Raw genomic sequence first — 24,667 nt, forward strand, 5'->3', positions numbered from 1 at the left:
TTTTGGCTAAGGTCTCGTGAAAAATAAAACCAACCTCTGAAAGAGCCGTGAGTAGGGCCATGACTTCTTCTGGGGATCTGTTTAGCTTGCTGCCTTTTGTGAGAATTTGCTGAGGTTTGCAAGTCATTCTGCCTTGAGTTTTAGGACCTTCCTCCACATGCAGGTAAAGGCGCGATAGGATCTGATGCATGGTCCATACAATTGCACCTCCTGCCATGCCACATATGGAAGCGTGGCTGTGGGAAGCATGCAAGAAGCATGATTGTGGGATTGTGAATCAGATCCCTTCAAGTCTTACTGCCAGTGAGTGTATCAAGCCTTATGGCTATCAAGTAGCAAACTCCCATTCCTGGAAACCCCCTCAGCTGACAGGCTCCCCGCTGCAGGGGCTCACCATGTGCTCCAATGCCTGGGAGCCCCATCAACTGACCCAGGCTCCCAGCTGTTGGGGCACCCACAGGTTCTCCACATCTGGCAGACCAGAGCTGAAGCACTGTTCCAGCCACGGGGCATCCCCAGAGCTGGGACACTACATCAGTTGTGGTCTCACAGCCCTGGGGCTGCCTGGAGCACCCTCACGGCTGACAGCCCTGTCAGCTGGTGGGACTTCCAGACATGGGGGTATGTGTTGCTGGAGCTGGGAGCGAGCATCAGCTGGGAGCTCCCAGGCTTGGGTGGTGCACATGAGGCCCTGCAGCTGGGAGCTCCAATCATCTGATGGGCTCCCAGCCACAGGAGCCCCTGGCCACATATTCAATTAATGGTGTGATAGAAGGTAGCTACAAAGTTATTACAAACATTTTAGGGAATAACTTTGTTATTTATTCCTCTTTTTATTGTGCCAATAATTGAATACCATGTGGCCAGGTGACTGGTTAATCACATCTTCAGTGTAACATATAGATGGGGCCTCCAAGTCATGCATATATTACCAGTGTGACTAACATGGACCAATATGGGTCTGGAGACAACCTCAGGGTTCCCAATATTTTCACATTATGGAGAAAATGGGTAGTTGGCTTACTGTTTGTTATTGCATGGACTCCAGCTCCCTTCGTCATGAATATTAAACACAACACAATTACAGCAACTGATTACAAGGAAAAAATGCTAGGAAAATATATAAATATTATGACATTGTGGGGTGTCCAAAGGAATTAGGTGACAGCACATTGTCAATGGCTCCAATGAACTTAATCAACTAGAGCCCTGGCACTTCACTGGCAAACATCTCAAAAGAATACTTGGTTTTAATCCTAGTTCCCCAGAGTCTCTCTCATGTTCCACTGGATAAGCTAATGGAGGAGGTGTCACTATTACAGTGCCATTAGCTGTCATCCAGTGCAACTTAGCATTTGGAAAGAGGGATGCTAGCATCAGGTGACTAGATGATTCTCCGGGGACTACCACAAAATCAGCTCACTAGGGTTCAGACCCTGGACCTCCTTCACACCCTAGGCCTACTGAATCGGGTACCTATTTAGTGCTTCACAGTGTGCCGAAATTGCAATGCACGTTTTTCCTTTGCTTGCACATTTGTAGGACCCACAAATAATAATTGGCACACAAGGACCGCAGGTTGGCTGGGGACAGTGGATGAATCCTGGAGCAGTAGTGTCAGGGTATATGTGATGTTGCTCTTTTCAACCATAGCCTCGCCCTCAACTGCTCGGAAGGTGCATCTGTCTCAGCAATGATCCTAAGGTGAATATTCTTCTTAGCTGAAGTGAATATAGGTAGAAGACCAGATCATGAGTTTTGCAAAGGCCTCAAAAAAGTATGCAGCAGTAGCAACAATCTCTGTATAGACCAGGTTGGCCAGCATGAGTGACCAATATGTTTTCAACACTGCAGGCTCCTAATAAACACAAAGTGGAGCACTTCTGAAGTAGACGGGGAATTCAAATAGTGAAAAAACAGAAATATTAGGATATCTCGACTGAGTTCAAGGACTTGGGGAGTTAAAAATGAGGACTTTATATAAAAATTAAATTCCAAAAGGCAGGCATGAACAACATTGATTTTTCAAAGAATTTATTTGTATATAGAACTAAATCATAAAAGCCCAATGCACTTTCCAGCATAAAGCATTCAATAGAAAACATGTTAATTCAATATCTATTATACTAGAATATTTTACTTATACTGAGCCCAATCCTGCTCCCCTCACAACCAGTGCCAGTTTTGCCACTGGTTTTACTGGGAGAAGAATCAGGCCTATTATATTCATTTTACCAATTGTTTACAAAGCATTATATTAAAACAATAGTAACCATGATCTTCCACATGTAAGAAAATGACTTCCTTTCAAGACTGTATAAAACAACAACAATAAAGCTTATTCAGACTCGGTGATTCTGTGAAGTGCATGCAATCTCTCTCCCAGATCAACAGTTATTAAAAATCACAACAGATAATACAAAGCATGAATGCTAATATTTAAAAATTTTTGGGATATATCATCAGCTGGTATAAAATGGTATAGCCCCAAGAAAAGAGGAGCTAATCCATAAACACCAGCAAAGGATCTGACCCACTCTTGCTTTTAGAGATAAAAATGGTAATATTTTGTCTCAAATCATCAATTTAGCAGGACAGCCTTAGCACGATTAAATAACGTTAATCTACATTTTCAAAGGGGTTTTCTTTCTAAATTGATACAAGAGAAAGGCCATAGCTCACAACTGTATAAATCACAAGACAATATATTTAGAAGAGGCTCAAATTCATTCAGGCTCTGCATTAGACATAAGCAATAAAAATACAGTTTAAATCTTTGCAGGCAGTATCACACTAAAGACTGATCCTTTAAGTCTACAATCAGTTTGTTAATGTTCTGCTCATAATGGCAAATTTACAGTGATTTGGCAAAACTCTCTGTTTTACTCCATAAATCAACAGCTATATGATGTTCAGGGGCCAGCCAGACATTATTTCTTAGTATACTTTGAATTGCCAAAGTTAAAGGCACAGCTTTCAGAGACTATCAGTGACAGAGGTTTCAGTTTGCTCACTCAAAAAAGTGCTATTTCCATGAGTTTTACTATGTCCACGCTCAGCATACCTGCTAATGAATCATCAAAGCTATGTGCAGATGAGTGCACTCTTCAAAAAGGTTCATTCACCCTTCGATATGTAAAGCTATTGGATTTGGATCTGCAGTGACCACAAGGACAAAGCTAAGCCTGAAGTGAATGCCGGTTTATCTACAGAGAACTGGAAACTTCATCTGAATCTGAATGTTCAGATTCCTCATGTGAAACAGGCTAACAATTTTCTTTGCTATTAGTTTTTATTTTGACTTAGTGGATGCTGCACTCTCTATTGCCCCTTACCAGGTCCTGTCTCAAATAGAAAGAGATACAAGAAATAAGGCTTAATCGGCTCAATGTCAATAAAACCCTCTGTAAGGTTCGCAGGAATGTTTTTAAAGATGAAATGAGCCAGGGGAAGGAGATGTCAGTGCTATCGTTTTTTTAAATAAGCCTGCAGAAACCTTTTATCACAGTGCGGTAGATCACAATATATTGATTTCTATAGCGCACGGTTTGGGCTGGGAAACAAAGCATTCGCTTGGTTCATACATTATTTGAGTAAGACCAGTAAAAGCATGCTGGGGGCAAATCTTCACTGTTTCTTAACATCCTCAAGGTACCTTCAGAATCGATACCCCAAACCTTCTGGATTTTCTATCCTCCTAAAACGGGTTGATTTTGCAATGCCATGCTTCTGCAGTGGTTGTGAACTCTACTAAAGTCATTTTTACATGGCTACTGCACAGCAGGAGCTGTTTGAAGTCATTTGCAAAAGGATTTTGTTAAATTATGATCTTGATACAACAAGAAAAGCGATTCTTGGCTTTGGGGATTTGATCATGAATCATCAAAGTCAACATTTAACACTTTTTAACAGTGAGGGTTAAAACCACTGTAAAAGCTTAACTAGAGACATGGTTAATATGCCATCACTTGGACTCTTTAAATCAAGACCTGATGTCTTAGTAAAAGATATACCCCATTTCAACCACAAATTATTGGACTTGTTCATGTTCATATACACAGTAGGGAAAAATAATTTCTTCCATGGCAGGAATTACTGGGTGAAGTTATAGGGACGGTATTACAGAAGAGATCATGACAGACAATTCAGAGAGATTCCTTTTGCCTTAAAAATCTGTGGGTCTAATAGTCCACTAACCTAACTTAATTGATAACACTGAAGAAATGCCAGTGGTACGTCCTATGCATGAGATTTTTCTACCCATGACTTCAGTGGACTTGTACGAAAGTGAAACAAGGACAGAGATAAAATTTTCAGAAGAGCCTAAGGGTCAGAGAAGCAGAGGTAAGCAAAAATATTTAATGAAAAATAAACCTTGCTCAGAAAATACAGTTCTGGCTATCCAAAAACTATTCATAAATGTGAGTCAAATTGCCACATCCTTTCCTCAGCTGACCAAAAAAAGGGGGAAAATGGGGGCTAGATGGTCTGGGCCAGCTGTGGGGGCAACCCAACATCCCAGTGATTAGAGCACTCATGTAGGACATAGGAGACCTAAGTTCAATTACCTCCGCTGCTCATGAACCCATATTTAGCACCACAGAGAAGACTGCCCTTATCTTCTTAGTAGAGAGCATTCTGGGCATGCCTTTCCCCAAAAAACAGCCCTCCAAAATTGGGGCACACAACTTAAGTGGAAAGGCTATTGTTCTTCACTGAAATAGAACCATGGAGGAAGAGAAGTATGGTGACACTGTGCTGAAAGATGACTTCCAGCTTCTCTATTGGGCACAAAGTAGGAGGGGTGGAGTCCAGTGTTAACTCTTTCACAGCCACTCTCAAAATCAGCAAGTTCGTTGGTTGAGCAGCCAAATAAGCAGTCAAAAATGACTGCCAATTTGAACACAGCTACGAAAGGGTTAACACTTCACTCCATCCCTCTTGCTTGCTGTCCCAGGATGAACCTGGTAGCCGTCAAGTAGCACTTTCATGAAAAAGACAGTTCTAAGCCATGACTCTAGAAAAGTCTTTTTTCCTACATTCTGCCTTTCAAAACCAAAGGGCATGCTTTATTTGGGGGCATGTGGTAGGTGAGAAAAAAAATGGTGCTTTACACTGTCTAACAGCTTCAACAAAAGGGACAGAAGAGGAACCAGCTTCCAGATCCTCTATAGCCAGGTGGTTAGGGCAATTTCCTGGTCGGTCATGGATATGGTCCGAATCCCCCCATACCAGGGAAGGCACTGGAACTAAGTCTCCAACATCCTGGGTCATTGTTCTACCCATGGTTCAGGTGAATAAAACATTATGTTCTTTCATTTTCAAAGAAACACTCAAAACTTTTAAATTTGGCTTGGGCCAAAACAAAGGTGCGTTTTTACCCTTCCTGTTCAAAAACTAGACCAACAAACTCAATTTGCCATCTTTGAAACTCAAGCTACCTTTGAAAATGGGACCTAGGCTTCTAAGTCACTTAGGTGCTTTCAATAATGGAAAACCCAAGTTGCTTTAGACAACTATGAGAGGTAGAAAAGTATAGAAATCAGTGTACATACATTCACATGGATCCGTCTATACACTTACATCCTTTTCCTTAACAAATACAACTAAAAGCTTCACTTAACAGAATTCTGTGATAATAAATTATGTAGATATGTTGTTTAACATCTCAGACACCATGACAAAGGTTTCTGAAAGAGTTAAAAAGCTGCCTGATCCTTCTCGGCTAGAAACACGCAGTGTTAGGAAGAGCAGCAATTGATTATGGTCTGGTCACTTTAAGAAAAATGCAAATGTTTGAGATATACCCAAACCCATGTCTGTCAAGACTAAAAGACAATGCAGGAAAGGCTCTTTCTTTCTAGCAAAGAAAGAATAGGAAAGAAATGTAGGCAATCATGGACAGAAATAATTTTAATACCAGAGTCCTAAGTTGGTTAGCTACAGGAGCATTTTCTCACTGCCTGCAAGAGTAAAAACCGGATGTCTTTAAGCTGGTCTTCTTGGCCAGAGCACATGTATGAAAAGGGCACTATTTGCCCCCCTCCCCCTGGGTCCTAGAGAGGTTACAACTAAAGCAGTCTCCAGAGCCTTTCCTTGAAAAGCAAACATGCTAATTAGTGCAAACTGAGCATTTGCATCAGCAAAGGTTATGGATTGGTCCTAGATGCAGATTTACTCTCAAGATCCAGCTATGAACTTTCCCAGGAATGCAACAGTATTTGCACGCAGGGCTTTGACTAGGAAGAAGAAACAAAAGTTCACCAAAATCCCAAGACAAACCTTCATAAAAGAACATCATTTTGACCACTCTGTATGATCAGCCAAACTCTTGCTGCTATCAAGACGCAGGAGACCCCAGTCAGGCAGCAGTAACATTTATATAGGGAGTTGGGATGTTGGCACGGGAGGAGGTAAATTATAAACAATGCATTTGCTTATGCACCAGATTCACCACAGAGTACAGGATCTGCATTCCCTGGTTTGCACTGCATAGATGGCAGATCACTCTGGTTTTGAGGTCTCTCCTTTTATATTGTACTTTTCAGAAAACAGCTATGTGGACATATGGGTTTAAAGATGATGCAGAAAATCAATTTTTAGCATGGTGGCAGTTAGTTATTAATTTCTTGCATCCCAAAAATCAGCAGAGGCTAACTGCTAGCAGCCACACTGGGAAATGTGTAAACTAAGGGAGTGTGAAGCTGCCAGAATTTCTGAGAGCTGAAATTCAGTACAGGCTCCATATACCTGGAAGTCTAGACCTGGATTCTTTGCGCGCCCTATTTTCCCTACTTAAATCAACGGGACTTCAAGTGCACAAAAATACAGGATCAGGCCCCGACTCAAAGCCCACGGAAGGTGGTGGAAAACCTTTGCTTGACTTCAGCAGGTTTTGGAATATGCTATAAATGAGCCATCTCCACAGGAAGAAAACAAGTACATTCAAAAAGGTCTTGATGGCCAAAGCTCCACATAATTAGTCTTTAGAGACTGTCCAGATTAGTCATCAATTTAAGTTAATTAGCAGCAGAGCCCCTGACCTTGCAACCAAACATCTAATCATATGACTGTGAAGGGCATGTGACAAACAAAGTGACCCTGTATTCAAATGGATTCAGTATAACTTTAAACAGAAAGGGCCAGTATCTCAGGTGATGTAAATCAGCATAAGTCTGCAGACTTGAATGAATCTACAACAGTTTACATCAGAAAAGATCTGGCTTGAGATTCTGTCATCAGATCAGCTAACATGAATAAGTGTTCCAATGGGCTCTCCCCTCTCGATTGTTACCAATCTGCAATCATATTCAAAATAAATCTTTCTTCAATAACTTACATTATTTTTTCTCTACAACTGATTTACTATTATTTACAAAAACCTGCCACTTGTTTTGAGCTGAAATCTCACGATTTGCGCTAGACAGTTCTAGTGATTTTTGGCAATTGAAGGGTTAGGCTTTTAAGAAATCATTTGAACTAGCTGACTCCAGTGTGTCTCCATTTTGTATTAGCATTAGTTACTTAGCTACATCAAAAGGTCAATAGACAGCTAGGAGTCAAAATACATTTATATTACATTAGATAGATAAGGGTCCTGGGGAAATCTGATATCTTTTATTAGACCAACTATTTTAGTTCATCTAATAAAGGATATCAGATTTACCCAAAGAACCTTATCTGCCTATGTCCCTAGATCAACTGACTCTACATTACATTAGGAACTTTGTTCAAAAGGAATGTAGGATTCTTGTGTTTCGACCTAAAACAGATGTAATACAACAAAACAAAGTAACGTGTCTTCTTCTTGTAATTCCCTTTAACTATATATTACTGTCTTTTATAAATCATAAAATCCCTGTACAAGTCAAGACAGACAACTGTTCTTATCACTGAAGCTGTGGGAATAACACATAGAGATATCAAGTGAGAAAAAAGCACAGAAAATTAAGGCTACCCAACAACTAATATGACATGCAATTTAATGATATTTTACACCCATCTCATATTATAACCATGGGCATTGACCTAACAGTCCATTTTGCACGGCACACATTTATATGTATATACGTGTATGTATATGATACATATGTATAAACAACATCTCTGATACTAAACAGCTTCATAAAGGCATGCTAAGATAAGCCTTCCCCATTTGTTACTTACATATTTCTCTAAGGAATTAATTTGTAGCATCCTCAAAATCATGATGCACCCCTCAATGTCCAAAGCATGCCTGTGATGCCAGGGGAAATCCACAAGCCAAACACAGCTGGTTCTTTGGATATTTAAGGGATAAGAATTCACAAGCCTTGATGCTCTTTTAAAAGTGCACTGTTCCAAATTATTTTCCCTTTGTTCTCTTTTAAGGAAACTACAATATTTTTGCTATTTTTGAGCTAGGTCAGATTTTTCTAGCCATGATTTCTCAACACAGAAAAATCAATAGTGCCAAAGAGTGAAGCGGAAAAGGGCAAGGGTGAAAGCTACAGCATCTGGAATGTATGATTTGGTAGATTTCTTGTGCATCAATACACTGTTGCTATTGTAGAGGGATGCAACAGAATAGTGACTATTTGCATTTTCATAAATAAAGTTTCATATAAACTCTATCATGCTACTATCAACCATTTTACATAGGCCAACTTGTGGCCCTTGAGTTTGATTTTAACTATAATGACTATATCATCAATATAAAAGCAATCCGCATTCTTAACTAGTTTATTCTAGTATATACACACTTCTGGTATCTCTTATGGGCAGTAACAGTAGAAATCTAGGGAAGCAATGGCAAAAACCCCTTATCACACTCCAAAAAGGAAAAAAGAAGATTTTTATTTCTGTTACATTTACTGTATAACCTAGCTAACAGCTGGGCTCTCCAGCATAGTTTTGGAGAATGCAAATTAGATATGCCTCTGGATTATCAAAGACATCTGGTGTATAATATGGCATTATTATCAAAGTCCACTCAATACTGATCGGCAGTTTATATAATAAAAACAGAGTGTAGAATGCTGTGATACCAATCCCAAAAAATCAAATTGCCATTCTGACACAGGGACATGTTTACAGTCTTGGCCCTCACCTGAGCAGACCTATTTTGGCTTGGATACTTCAGATTTAGATTATGAACTGGCATGGAGTTTTTTCACTGGCTGCAATTAGTCATAAGTGCAAAGAAAAAACTATTTGCCCCCCTCCCCCTGGGTCCTAGAGAGGTTACAACTAAACTATTTGTGACAATCTGGATGAAAACTTCCCCTTCCTTTAGACTGGCTTGTCTAATTTGATGGCTTCTAAACTCTGCCCTCTGTCTTCTTGGTATGAAGCATTATGTAAAGGTGGTCAAAGAAAGGGAAATGAACAATGTAGAAGTGAATTTGTTGCTGGGTCCAGAGCAGAGCTTCAGCATCTTTATTTCTTGACAAGCTAGCTTAAAACTCAATATTTGGCTCAATGAGCCACGTGTTGAAACTCAAGGGCAATGGAAAGAGAGGATAATACCCTCAAGCAATAGAGCCTTGTTACATGGTAACCTGAGGCAGCTTCTGGCTGGACCCGCTGCACTGGATTCACGTCAACACCTTTTAAGTGGCTTAAAGCACTCATTATTTGGCTTAATGTTATGTGACTCCATGGCAGGATTCTCTTTAATCCTTTTAATCTAATTTTACTACTGTTCCATTAACTTGTGGCGACTAGCCACAGCTTTTCTGCCCAAGTTGAAGTCCCCCAGCATCCCAGGAACCAGTGGGCATATGGGAAGGCCAGGGCACAGCACCTCACCTCCAGGCACCTCTGGTGGAGCGAGCACCACAGTCCCAGAGCACCTGGTGGTCATGGTGGCTCCTGCCACCACTTGGACCAGCTCCAAGCACCCAGCTCCGAGCCAGTCCAAGCATGGGGCAGTGCAACACCTCCCCACTGTTATTAACACTGGCTCTGCTCTCCACCACTGTGAGTAGCAATGGGGAGACAGTCCTCCCTCCCACCCCCCACCTCTTCTTGAACTGATTTGGTCTACCCACACCAGAAGGAGAGCTGGTATGAGCAGCAGTGGGGAGGCAGTGCTCTTCTCCCCTCCCTCCCCGCAGCCTGGCTCACTAGAGCTGGGAGCAGAGCCAGCCTGGGGACAGCGAGGCACCGTGGCTGCCAGGCACTCCAGGGCTGCAGCACTTGCTCTGCCCAGCAGGAGCAGCAAGACTGTCCTCCCCACAGCTCCTAGGTCCTGCCTCTGCTCACCAAGCCTCTAGTGGCAAGTCACAGCTGTGCAGGTGAGGGGCAGTTTAAAGCAGGTTTTTTGCCTTACCACATGACTGCTCCACTAAGCTGAACAGCACTAAGCTGATTAACATTTGTTCTGCTTACAGCACAGAGTCTGACAAGGCTCATAAGGGCTTTCTCTGCACAGTAAAATGCCTGTGAGCTGCAGGGATACCATAACACACACAACGCTGTGGGTGGGATGCCTCCAATATCAGAAGCAGTGTAACCCAGAATACCTAGCACAGCAGGCCCACTAATTAGCTGGCAGGTGCGCTAACTGCCTCATTCAGCATTGCTCGTTAGCCTGGATGCAGCGCTGAGGCTCACAGTTTAGGAGGCAACCCACAGAGAACAGCACAGTGCGTGTAAGCATGTTTCTGCTGGGCACAGCCAGTTTGCCACAGCAGGATACATAACCTAAGTAGCCATCACAAAGTTTTGAAAGCAAGTTGGCTTAGATAAACAGGGGAGTTGACTCACCTGTTTGTATTACAGAGATTAAGGCTGAGATTTTCAGAGAAACCTAAGGGGCCTTACCAAATTTCAGTAAGATTTGGGATCCCACCTCTCTCATGCTGTTTTGAAAATCCTAGGCTTACTCCATCATCAAACATTAAGCTTCCTATAAATTATGAATCAAATATTGCAATCTTCTTTCGGGAATAGACTGGAGTGAATGGGCCCTGCAACTGCAGGACACGGACAGGGTGGAGCCACAGAGGACAATCTCAACAACACAGCAACATTTCTCCTCTCAGACCCCTCAGAAACACTTCCAGCATGACAGTCTGGTGCCTTGGAGGGGAGATGTCGGGGAGACTCCTGCTGCTTGTGGTGTCACTGTTCCCCAAGCTCCATAGGAAAAATATTAATTCTGGCTCCATCCAGCAAGTTGCTAAAGAATGACCCTTACTTTGGACATACGAGTAGGGCTGAGGAAATCAGCAGTATTATCACATTCATAAAATGAGATATGTGCTGAAGGAACTTGATGGATGACCCTTTCACTTCAAGCCTCGATCTGGCATTAATATATTTGGTCTCCACCTTCATCTTCTTGAAACCCTCCCCTGATGTGAAGTTGGAGCTACAGAACACCATGATACTACAGCTCTATGGGAACTGTGCTCAATTCTGGAAAGAATCAAAGCAAAGGAACTGTTTCTCTGTGTAGATGGGCCTGGACTCTGGGAACCACTTGGAATTCTGAAATTTGCAATTTCCCAAAGACCATTCCTCCAAATGCAAAATGAATGTAGTTCCACATCACCCAAAATAGGTTTCTCCATTGCCTGGGAACAATTTGGCTCTTGGATTCTTGGAAACTCAGCAAGATGTATTCAACAAAACTATATACTCTGGATGGCTACAACGTTTTCAGGCTCTGATCTAGCAGAGCATTTAGACCAGTGCTTAACTTAAGCACTGAGCAGTCCAACAAAAAATCAGTGGGACTATTCCCATGCATAAAGGTAAGTGTTTGCCGAAGCCCTCTAGTGAACTGGGCTACAGATTCATATTGTGCCTGATAATTATTACCTGTATATTAGCAAGGCACTCATTCTGAGGCATGAAAATTCTGGACCCATCCAATGTATCAGTATTCTTAACTGCTTGATCTAGCTTTGGGTTTTCTTGCCTATCACCCTATCATCTCACCTCCCAATGTCACCCTGTCACCTGGGTACCTTCCAAGTAAAATTAACTTCATGACATTCGCTAAGTAGGTTTTATTTTTAATGTTTTTTCTCCCTTTTGAGGGTAGAAATAAGGAGCCCTACAATTCTCAGCTCAAGTTAGAAAGAAGAGCCCAACTGACAAATGGGCCACCTATATAATTACCAAGCTGTGTTTACTGTTCACTGTGCTGATAGATATATACATACCTCTAATATGCAGCTACTTATAACAATTGTGCATACCTTACAGAAGATAAATAGCAGAAGAAACTCTAATACTCAGGTTGAATAGAATATAGTCTCAGGGATCATGTGAAATGAGCAAGCATTAATATTGTATATTAAGATAATCTTCTTACTATGCAAGCTTTAGCTACTGCCAATAATACATTTTACAAAGCACCGATAAATGTTAGCCATGCCAAAGTCTAGGATAAAACATGAGCATAACTATTTTCTACAATCTTTCCATAAGATAGTATTTTTAAGACACTGTAGCAAATGTTTTATGCAGTTCATCATAACCAGCAAATATGAAGAACCTACCTAAGAACCCCACTCCGCATGTTCTAAACCAAATCCAATGAGCAGGAATGCAAAACCATCAGCCTTGTGTCCATATTCAGCAAATGAGGTAACAAAGGTCCTCTCTGGACTTGGATCAGAGCAATCCTAGCTAAAATTCTGTTAAAACCATGGTACAGACAACACTGAAGAGGAAATCTAGAACAGGAGTGGCCAACTTGCACCATGCATGCCACGTGTGGCACAGGAAACCTCTGCATGTAGTACACAGATCAGGGAGGTGACAAGTAGCACAATGGCAGGTAGGGCAGAAAGTAGAGTAGCGAGGTGGGCAGGAAATACAGGGCAGGAAACAGAAAACAGAGCAGCTAAATGGGTAAGGGAAGGGGACTAGAATGGCACTCGGGGAGGGCACAGGGCTAATTTGTGGCACACCTGCCAAAAAGGTTGGCCCCACATGATTTTGCTAGTACAATTCCCTTCTCACAACCGGCAAGGAAAGCATGTTAGATCTCCAATAGCAACTGATTCCAATACACACAACAAAGTAAGTCAATCAATGGCACAGCATACAGTTCATTGTCTATATCTCAACAGAAATAGGTCTTTCAATGATTTCTTAGTAAAGGACTGTGCAATTCCAGATTAAATTTCTGTTCAGAAAGGCAATGATCTCACACATTCAATTTGCTTACTTGACTTTAACTTGCACTGCTGAATTAGAAAAATTTACAACCTGCACTGAACATGTTAGATCATGCCACTTTTCTCATCCTGCAAAGAGGTTCGTGAAGAGGATCTTCCTAGCAACAGCTCCTTCTCGTGGATCAGGCTATCTAGAAGGTCCTCCTGTCTGTAGTTATGATAAACCTTCAAGAAGGCCAGGATGGTAATCCCCAGCCAAGTCAGCCAAGCAGCCCAGAAACCAAACTAGACAGAAGAGATGAGGGAGAGATTAATATGTTTTATAAAGATAAAGCCAACCCACAGTGAAGGGCCAGGTCCTCCGATGGACAACTTCCAATGGAGCTAGGCCAATTCATACCAAATGAAGAGAATCAGCCCAGTGTTTCTCAACGTTTTTAGGTTTGTGACCTCTTATTCAAAATCAAAAAGAACAGAATACACTAGAAATCACAGCATTAACTTTCTATCCCTAGTGCAGGGGGGCTGGACCCAATGATCTTGTGTGGTCCCTTCCAGCCTCTTACAATCAATGAATCTGTGAATCTATGAATCCTCCTCTCTCAGAGAAAAAATCATAAATGAAGGAACTACATGAACATGACAGGTGTGTGTCTAAGCAAAACTGTGATATGTGCTATTAAAAGCACGTTGAACTCTATCTTACTGTAGAGGTGGCAATAGTCTGTGATTTGAAGTTTGTTCTAGTGACTATCTACTTAAGGGGATGGTAGGAATTTGTAAAACAGCCTGTGTAAAGCTGGAAAAGAAACTGTCTTCCAGTCTCACTAAAGTTTTTGTGAATTAAAAAACTTTCCATTCTAGAAAGTAAAAGCAATTCACTCCAGGGTTAGGGACAGACATTACACATAACCTAGTTTAAGTGATCAGAAACTGCTCATAGACCAGTTCTGCTGGATAAGGGGGGTACTTGATTTTATGCGGGATAGATCCTATAAGAACACAAGAATTGCCATTTTCTGGGTCAGGCCATTGGTCCATCTGGCCCTGTCTCCTATGTCACACAGTGGCAGAGAGTGGATGCTGCAAGGGAAAGTGAGCTGGGTATGAACAGGGTTGTTTTTTCCCTCCCACTGTTCCTCTCTCACTTGCAACCCCCCTGCATTTGGATAAGTAAAGACAATCAAAAATCCTGAAGCTGAATTGACTCAGTCTTCATAGGTTAGAGTCTACTCTAAGCTGTGTAGATTGAAATGCTAAGCAAGTAACCAGACGTTCACTTTTGACTCTGGAAACACAGCCACATGCCTGCAGTGACTTGGGCTAGAAGCCCAGGAATGCTAGAGCAGCCAGCTTGGGCCAGGGCTAGTCCACCCACTCTGTAACAGAGGGTTTAAGGGGAAGTGCAAAGCATCCTGGGATGCTGGGGGAACTGAGTTAACTTGAAACTGGAGGGGGTCTGGGAGAGAAGTTCAATAAACCAATTTAACCTAGAACAGTAAGTCTGATACTACGTCCATCCAGGTTGATCTTAAACTGGTTTCAGCCATTTTGAAAGCAGTTTATGTGCCCTGAATTTCTGTTGGGTTACAAATTTGAACCGGTTTCCAATCACTTGCACCAGTTTAAGTGTCATTTCTGTTCCTAGCCCTAAAGTCTAGGAAGTTCTGAGTCAGAGGCTGTGCCCCTCGCACCCATGTTCAGTCACTACCACTTTCCTCCAAGAATTTGTCCAACCCCTTTTTGAATCTGGCTAACCTGGCAGCTTCCACAACATCTGGTGGCACTGAAACATGAAGTAACAAGTAACAATATCAGCAGCAGATGTAAATTCAACATCCATAACTATTTTTAATGTAAAAATAATGTGACACATTGCTCCTGGTCCAGCACTCACTGACATCTATGGATAATTCTCATCAGTTTCAATGGATCAATTCAATCAGCTCCTATGGCCCTAGCCAGATGCACAAATAGCAAATTAACTGGAATGTTGTGGGATCCCATTCTGACCTACCTGTGCAATAGCAAACTGGTCATAGAAGGCAGAGTTTTCTAAATTCAGTTCGAGATCAATATCCTGTAATTCTTCACAGCTACCAGAGGCAGGCATTAGGGGAAGAAAAGAAAATTATTTCAGAGAGTCCGAACGATCAGACTAAGCATAGGATGAAAAAAAAACCCAAACATTTAAGCATTATCCTAGCCACAGTGGACTTCTAAGAGCAAAACCTCATCGCTATAAAAACACATGAATATGACATCATCATTAAAGAAATTACTCTGCTATCGTTGAAATAAATACAGGATATTTTTTTTATCTTAAGACTACTCCTAGAACGAACTGTGAAGTCAGTTCTAATCACCTTCCTTTATCCTGAACCGAAACACCAGAATAAAGGCTGCAAGTTTCAAATTCATAATGTAATATACAGTAATCAATGATTGCAATACTTGGGTTGGTTGCCAATTTCCTCTAAAATTAAGGTAAAATAAGCATTGAATAGTTTGGGGTTTGTTTTCTTTTCTCTTTTTTTTTTTTTGAAGAGTAGGGAAAATCTACATTTAACCCTAAGTGAGCAGTGGTCTTCTGAAAAATGTAATAGTTATAATATAATGTCATTAATATGTTTGAAACCCTCCTCTTCCAACACCCACCCCTTTCTCTCCCCCTATCCCCTCCCCAACACACATTTGGCATTACCCCAGCTGTTCCTTTCACCCCTAGCCAAAACAAAGCACAGGAGCCTCCATTACCTTTTGACATCATCAGGGAAAACGTCAGAAGAAAGGATTGTGTGGGTGTTTGTTTCGGATGCTCCAACAAGGAGAAGATACTGTGATGGTAAGAGAGAGGCTGCCTACTGATTTTACAAATAAACTTGGACTTTTACTGGTGGTGTGAAAAAAATCCCAGGATTTTGAGATGGTCTTTCTATCTCTTGGTTGATTTCTGAAGCCTCTTCTCTGTCCTGGTCAGTGGCGTCGGCCATCTTGGATTCTTATCCGAATATTCGATTAGGCGTTTTTTGTAATCGAGATAGAATTTTTAACCGAATATTCGAATAATTCGATAAATCGTTGCCGCCCTAAACAGAACATTGTACTATGGCATTTTACAACATATGACAATGCAAAACATAAATGTATGCTTCAGTAGTACTGTTATTCAATATCATATGACATAAAATGTCACCTACCAGTTCATTGTTATTTGTTTGATACTGTAAGTCATCTCAAACTATCCTCTGCCTCCTATACTGAACCCAACCATTGATGGTACACATTAGATTGCTTTATTAACTGAATAGCTTGTACATTTTATGACAATGCTGATCAGCAGTATTTTGCACTTTATATTGTACCTTCAAACAGGTCTCCAGGTGGTGGAAATTTTAATACCACCACTATGAAAAGAATATGTTTATGCCCATTTTACAGATGGGTCCGTGGAGGTACAGAAAGGATAAATAACTTGTCTGGAGGCATACAGTGGGTCAGCTGCAGACCTAGGACAGGAACTCAGGAGCCCTGACTCCCAGTCCCCAGCTCTGATCACTGGACCACACCCCCTCCCTCATTAAATAGCAAACATGAATGTTTCCTTTTGAAATCATACTAACCTCTATTTGGCATTCTTGAATTTTCACATGTGACTACTCCCTAGTTGTCCAATCACAGAAATAACTGATCATTTTGTTTCCCCATGGAGAAAGGAAAGTTTTATTTGCTGTTTGGATCCCAGTCTAGAAACCAGACCATAAATGACCTTCACGTCATGAAAACCTTTTCTTGCTTACTCTCCATGCGTTTAATAACTACATTTTGTAATACTTCTGTTTATCTGGGTACATATGAAAAAGGAAATGTAATCTTCAATACTAACCTATTTGGCATGCTTCCTTTTTCGGTAATAGCATCACACCACATGTTAAATCCAACACTCACTATAGTGCTGGCAATAAAGATGACAAAAACCACAAAGGCGCTGATCAGCAGATTCAGGAAAGCATAAAAGAAAGAGCTGCAATAAAAGGAAGAAAAATGTAACTCATAAACAGCTGAAATACAGCATCAGCAGTCTCTCGAAGTAGCATGCACTGGGCACATATGTAAGATACCAGTGTCCATTAGAAATACGTCTGATTTAATTAAAAGCACCCCATACAATTGACAAACTAAGGGTTATGAGGTTGCTTCTCATTTTCCTTACCTCTTAGGCTCTTCTGCTTATTTTTTTAACATAAGAAGATACGACTCTAAATCGTAAATACGGAGCTGTGTACTTGCTCTCATACAGCATAGCTTATATCAGCTCTAATGATGAAAATCACCATTGTTAAAATAAATGTCATTAGCTCAAATTATGTAGTAAGTGGAACTAAAATTATTTCATGACTAAAATGATAATTGGGACAAAAATTGCCTATGATAAGAAAACTAAAAATAAAGCAAAATACTACTGATAACTATAATTATTTTAATCAACTAAACATTGCTGGCTTCAGAGGACAAGGCTCTGCCCATATATGTAGTATGCATGGAAGGCTGGATCAGATGAATATTGAGATAACTATCATGTCATCTGAGGATTTGACCCCCTGTGACACTGCTCTGCTCTGCCATTTCGAACCCAGGGCAGGCATCAAGCATATGCTTTGCATCTGACTGCCTAGGGTGCTAATGTAAAATGCCTGAACAAGATGGGCAAAAAGCAGGAACAAGCCTGGAACCAATGTTTATGGGGCTCCCCTGGGTGGTGGCAAAGATAGGGAGCCCTGGGCCTGGTCTATACTGCACCTGCACAGCACCGGGCCCAGAAAATACATCCCTTGCTCCCATGTGGGAGTCCATGTGGCACCCACTGAAGTCAGTTTCTCATCAAAAAACTCAAAGGATATTCTTCCTGCTTTCCATGTGAGGATCAAGGACAGTGTCTAACCTGAGATCATCATGCTGTCTAGCAGTTTGGGGTCTTCAAGGAGCAGTATTTCAGCATGGCATGTTGTTGAGGAATGAGCTGTGTAGCTTGGGGCATTTATGCCTAGGGCCAGATCCTGCTTCTACCAAAAATCAGGAGAGTTTTGCCGTTGATGCCATAGAAGCAAACTCTAACATGTTGACTTATATGTGCTATTGTTTGGTAATGAGAAAATTAAATACAAATGATGAATGCTTGAGATGAACAGCGTGCTTTTCATCTTTAAAATGCAAGCCAATTAATCCTGAGAACATCCTGTTAAGCAGAAAAAATAACGTATCTATTTCCATATTAAACTAAGGACTCAGGAAAGAGCAAAATAATCACAGTAACTGGCCTGAAGCCTACACAAGGATCCTGTGGCAGACCTAGATTTGGGAGTGAGGTATCCCAGGCCTTTAATTTTGTGCATACTTCACCTTGCCCACAACCAAAATTAAGCTCATACAAGTTGTACAGTGCTATTGCTTCTATATAGGAAATTGCAAAATCAAAAATGATATGCCAGTTATAAAAAATAGAGAGATAAATGGTTGACTTTTCAAATGCACAGCAGAAGACTAAGCAAGAAGCTAGCTAATCCACAGGATATTGGTACATCACCAGGAGTCTTTCCATTGACTTCAGTAGACTTTGGTTTAGGTCTAGTGTAGAAAGCAAAGGCTCATCCACTTAGTGGAGAGAGCCAGAATGAGCATATGACAGCTGTGTGTAATGTCCTGCCCTGACTCGTATCTATTTTCATGGTGTTTGTTATAGCCTCTAAAACTGGATAGAGTAGGCATGTTTTACTACTGAATTCTGGCTTGAAAAGTAGTAAAGTCTTCAGAGATATCCCCTATATAAAAATGTGAAGTACCACTGGAGATAATAATATCACCAGAACAGGAATGGTTTTGTAAGGCCAATCACTATACAGTTTGACAGCTAGCTAGCAAAGGCTGTAATTCTTACCATGTGTGCATCCCCAGGAATGGCTACATGGCACAATGCTGTGCTGTGCAGATAGCCAAGCAACTCTGACCAACTAGAAAGCTTACTTGCTTCAGGTTTTCCCACCTCACCCTCAAACAAATCAGGTACCCTTGACACAAGATAGGCATGTGCACAGCCCCCCTATCCAGACAATCCTTTCACTGACCTAGGTAATAGTCTCCTTTCTGTCTTCACCCAATTCTCTGTTTATAGTCATTTTTGTAGCTCCAGGCCCCTGACTGTCAATGGATGCCTCCTAAATTATTCAGCAAGTTGAATATCCTCGTATGTTTTCAATGTGTCATGATCCTGTTCCAACAAAGTCAATGGCAAAGGATCTATCAACCTCAGAGAATGCAAGGGAATTACTCCTTCCTGAACTACCTCCAATGAGGAAACATGGTCATCATTTATGATGCCCAAAAAGTCCAAGATTCCCAACCTCTCCAAAAACGAAGGACCATTTTCAAGATCAGTCATTCATGCATATTTGAAAAATGAAGGGGCATCTGCTCAAGGTTACGCCAGCAGTATTTCACTTGGGCTGCTACTCTTGTATGTTAGATTTTCAGTGTTAGATCTGAGCGCAAGGTGGAGCTTTTCTCTCCCTGTGTTTTATTAGACAGGCTAAATATTGTCCTGTTTTAATCTCATAAGATTTCAGGCTAGCATATTTAATTAGGACAACATGCTTTAGCTCAGTTTTCACACATATAGCAGTCTTCTAGCTCTTCTTCTACCTGATAGAACATTTTATAGACTATGAAGAGCACTAGTTCAGAGAGAACACAAGAAAGCCTTAAACTACACATAAAAAAAACAATTTTCAATAGAGAGACCTGCCCAGCTAACCAGAATAAATACCCATATCTGAAAACAGGCCAGACACCATGCATACCTTGTCCAAAACTCAGCATTCAGAGACTTTTTAAAGTGATTTTAAAAAATGAACTGAAAAACTGAACCAAATTTCTGTAACTACTTAAAGTTTATTCCTTTTTTAAAAAAAAAAACTTCCCCCCCCCTAAAACATATTAAAATTTTCCTCTTACAGTTTGATCTTATAGGACAGTGGAGCAGGGCAAGTCACCAACTAGGCATGCCACTCTGATCCCCTTCCCCTGACCACTCTGTTGCTTTGCTTTCTACTACTTGCCCTGTGATTTCTGCCAGATCTGCTGCTCTGCTTTCTGCTCCCCACCCTGTGTTACCTGCCTCATCTGCTGCTCTGTTTTCCACATCCTACCCTATCTTCCACTGTGCTGCCTCTCCCCTCCCCACATGCAGAGGCTGCTTGTGGCATCTGTGACGCACATGCCATAAGCACCCTTATTATCGGGTGTTTCAATCCTGGGCCAACTTTCCATTGTTCTACTGCAAATCTGCTAGGGTCAGCTTAATATCAGATAAGACTGAGGAGGGCTAGACAGCAAATACCTGGGAGATAGAAAATTAACTTCAGTGCTATTATTTCCACAGTATTATTACAGTGCTCTGGGGCCCCAACCAAACCCAGAGCCCCACTGTACAGGGCAGTATACCATTATCTAGAGGCAGTCCCTGCCCCCAAAGAACTTAGAAGCTAAGCAGACAAAACAATGGGAAGGAAAACAATTGCACAAAAAGGTTTGTTTTGAGATGACACAAAAGGTTACTAGTGAGCTAGGAAAAGGTCTCTCAGCAGTTATAAGGCATCTCTGGCACATCTGTAATCACCCTACACTTTGGAGCCAGTCAACTCAGAATGCTGCTGGTTGTCAGCTACCAACTCGGTTGCTGAATCATTACCGACACTTCTAAGCTATGCACCACATGGCTGCTGAGAGCCCAGGCTTGCTGCTAACTGCCACATGAGCCAAGAAAGTAGGTCAAAAATGGGGAGAAATGGTAAAGACCCAATAAACAATTGTCTTGAATTCAGAGGTTCTCATGCACATGCACTGCATGGTATTTACTGACAGAGGCAAGGAAGGGGAGCACACAGGTGCCCTGAAACTCAGCTCGTCTAACATATGGACTCTCAGACCACCCCCAGACCACAGGCAGGATCCTCCCCGGCTCTCTGTGCTGCTCTGGTGATGCAAAGCCTCTCCCCATCCATGAGCCAGCTGCAGGGCCCCTTCCAGAGTGGCACAGGGTAGCTGGCAGACCTAGCTTTGGAAGTCCTCCATGCCTGCCTGGATCCATACATAGGGAGGGGAGGACAAAGCCAGACTAGGGGAAGGGCCCACCTTGTGGCCAGAGGCCTTGACCCCCATCAGGAGTCTCACCCTGCCACCCACTGCACATGGCAGGATCCAGCAAGGGACGGTTGGATCCCTGGAGCCATCCCCAGGCAAGGAGGCCTCAGCTGGGGACAGGGCAGGGCAAAGCAGCAGCTGAAGTTTGCAGGTTTTTTGTGCCTTTGTTATCCCATTGTTTTGTCTGCTTAGCCTGCAAGTTCTCTGGGGCCAGGACTGCCTCTCACCTAGATAATGGTATAGTAAGTGACCTAACAGTGAGGCCACAGGTTTACCACCATGTAATACTTCAAGACAGTTTTTTGGATGTTCCCCATTTCCCCCCATCTTTTGATCTGCTCTGTTGGCTCACATGGCGTTTAGCAGCGAGCACTGTCTTCTTAGCAGCAACTCAGTGCACAGCTTGAAAGAGTCTGTGAGAATTCAGAGTGATCAAGTCAGTAGCTGACTACAGGAATGTGCTGACCTTACTGGCAGCAAGCTGTAGGGTGATAACGGAGGTGTAAAACATGCCTTAGCAGAGCTGGGAGGCCTTGTAAGCAGGACACCAGGTTGGGAGTCAGGCCTATTTGATGTGCATTGGGAACATGGGATAACACCCACCAAGTAAAACTAAAAGCCCTCCATTATATGGGGGCTACTAAATGCACATCAAGTCATTATGGGGGACAACTAAAGAACAAAACAGGGATGAGAGTGAAGGTCAAAGGTTCAAATTCACGGCGGAAGTGGGCTGCACTGCAGCTCCTTTAATCCTACAGGTTCCCCTGTGAGCCCCCTCGACCCTCCTCCACTGATTGGTGGAGGGTCCCCATTTGTAGCTCACTCCTGATCGGCAGGAAAGTGAAAACCACAGTTTTAAACATGGCACCGTTTTTGCCTCCCCTCTCGTTAGCAGCAAGAAGCAGAGGCACCGGGACCCCTTAACCAATCAGCAGTGGGGAGGCAAACAAGGTGCCAGGTTTAAAACTGTGGTTTTTGCTTCCCAGCCGATCAGGAGCAAGCTGCAAGCGCGGCCCTCCATCAATCAGTGGTGGGGGCAGTTGCGAGGGAACCTGCAAGATTAAAGGATCCGCAGTACAGCCCGCTTCCACCATGAATTCGATAGGGCCCTTCTCATCGTCTACCGGCTCCCTTCTAAACTCGTCATTCCAACCGTGTCGATGACCCTCTCTTCTGTTTAATGGTCTTGATGTTTCACCCATGCAATTAGCCTTTGTTCTGCCATGCTGCTGCCTGTTCACTGCTCCTGGGCACGAAACTCCTATGCCACAGCCCTGCAGGTAGTTTTTAACTCATTCCAACGATGATCTATTTGCTTTGCTTCAGTTACAGAATCATAGAAAATGCGAGTAGGAAGGGACCTCAGGAGGCCACCTCGCCCAACCCCCTGCTCAAAGCAGGCCCGTCTCCAACCATCTCAGTCCAGCCACAGCTTCGCCTACCCAGGTCTTGAGCCGCTAAGGATGGAGGCTCCACCATGTCTCTGGGCAGCCTGTTCCAGGGCTTCCCTGCCCTCTTAGTGAGAGTGTTTTTCCTCATCTCTAACCTCAACATCCCGGGCTGCAGCTTGAGACCTTTGCTCCTTGTCCTGTTACCCACCACCCGTTAGAAAAGTCACAGATAGAGTCACAGAGCAGTGAGACTGGAAGGGACCTCCAGAGGTCATCTAGTCTGGTGGTTCTCCACCTTTTTTGTACCAAGACCCATTTGTAAACATTGCTGGCCAGTGCTGAACCAGTGCCCCTCGCTCCCGACCTGCTGCCCCCCACCCCCAGCCCCCAGCCCCCCAGCGTGTGAGGTGGGGTGTGCGGCATGGGGGGCCCCAAGCAGCCCTTTGCAGACTGGAGCTCTGCCAGCCTGCAAAGGAAAACCCACAGTTTCCCACGTTTCTCCTTTAGAGAAGAATCCATTTTTAAAGCTGACCATTTTTAAAGTTTGTTCGCAACCCTTTCATATATTCCTGTGGCCCACTTTTGGGTCGTGGCCCACTGGTTGAGAAATGCTGATCTAGTGCAACCCCCTGCCTGAGGCAGGATCATCCCTAGAGAAACCATCCCATGCAAACCATCATCTAGACTCTACATGAGACAGCCTGGCTCCATCCTCCTGGTGACCAGCTGAAGGCTCCCATTGAATCCCCGCTCAGGCACCTCTTCTCCAGACAAAACAAGCCCAGTTCCCTCAGCCTCTCCTGCCCCCGGCCCTCGAACCCTTTTTGCCGCTGGACTCTTCGCAACGTGTCCCCAACCCTTCTGGAGTGGGGGGCCCAAAATGGCCTTCAGTGCCAAATAGAGGGGAATAATCACTACAAATGGCCCTTGTGAAGGGAGCGAAGTGGATAAAGCAGCCTGACCCCTGACCTATGCGGACAGCTTCTGGCCTAAGGTCAGCTGGAGAAGAACAGGCCTAGCTGTCATCCTTCGGGGTGCGGGCTCGCCACGTAACCTCGCAGCCTCCCCCAGGCAGGCAGGCTCCAGGCAAGGATGGCAACTAAGCGCCGGGGCACAAGCGGGGAGGGGGGCGCGGAGCAGAGCGCCCGAAGGAGCCTGCGGCCCCCGGAGAAGAGGCCCCCGCGCCCCGGGGCACCCCTGAGCCGCGCTGCCCCCGGGCCCGGGCGGTACTCACTCCTCGTGGCCCTTGCAGAGGAAGAAGAGGGTGCGCCAGGCCTGCGCGGCCGCCAGCACCAGCGAGAGCAGCCCGGTGAAGACGCCGAAGCGGCAGGCGGAGTCGGGCCCCCACTCCTGCACCGTGAAGCGCTGCCGCTCCACCGTCAGGTTGGCGCTGAGCCACATGCCCTCGGTGAAGAGCAGGCAGCGGCCGTGGAAGTCGTTGCCGTTCTCGGCCAGCGGCACCACCACGATGAAGCTGAAGAGGAAGGCCAGGAAGTAGCAGACGCACTGCGCGAAGAGGAAATTGCTCAGCGCCATGATGCGCGGCCCGGGCCGGCGGGGCGCGGGGCTGCGGCTGCTGCCGCGGGCGGGCGGGCGGGCGCGGAGGGGAGGGGGGCAGAGGCTGCGCACTGCGAGCCGCCCCGCCCGCGCCCGCGCCCGCGCCGGGAGCGCCGACCCCGCCGGGCGCGCGGCTGCGGCTGCCCCCCCCCCCCCGCGAGGCAGACACAGGCACAGGCACAGGCACAGGCACCGCGGCTGGTCGCTCTGCGAGCTGTGCGTGTAGGCGGACAGGCACCGACACCGACACGGGCACGGGCACGGGCACGGACCTAGCTCGATACGCGTTCTGGCTGGGCTGCAGCCGGACAGGCAGAGCTCGGCCTGTCTGCACTTCGGTTCGTCGACAAAGCGTAACTATAGATAGACATAGTTATAGGTGATCTCTATCTAGACACACTT

The 24,667-nt window shown here is 43.9% G+C and overlaps 1 protein-coding gene across 1 annotated transcript; it reads right to left on the reverse strand.

The window, feature by feature from the left end:
- Window positions 1-2,000: 2,000 nt before the first annotated feature.
- TMEM179 (transmembrane protein 179) lies at window positions 2,001-24,288 on the reverse strand. Its single transcript, XM_090034137.1, has 4 exons — window positions 23,943-24,288; window positions 17,005-17,142; window positions 15,136-15,214; window positions 2,001-13,403 (listed from the first exon to the last, which is right to left on the reverse strand). The coding sequence occupies exons 1-4, from the start codon at window positions 24,242-24,244 to the stop codon at window positions 13,224-13,226; spliced, it is 699 nt and encodes a 232-aa protein (XP_089890263.1). The 5' UTR covers window positions 24,245-24,288; the 3' UTR covers window positions 2,001-13,223.
- Between the last annotated feature and the right edge of the window lie 379 nt (window positions 24,289-24,667).

Source organism: Crocodylus siamensis, chromosome 2 (genome assembly GCF_052110815.1).
Source record: "Crocodylus siamensis isolate JL-2025a chromosome 2, ASM5211081v1, whole genome shotgun sequence".
NCBI lineage: Eukaryota > Metazoa > Chordata > Crocodylia > Crocodylidae > Crocodylus > Crocodylus siamensis.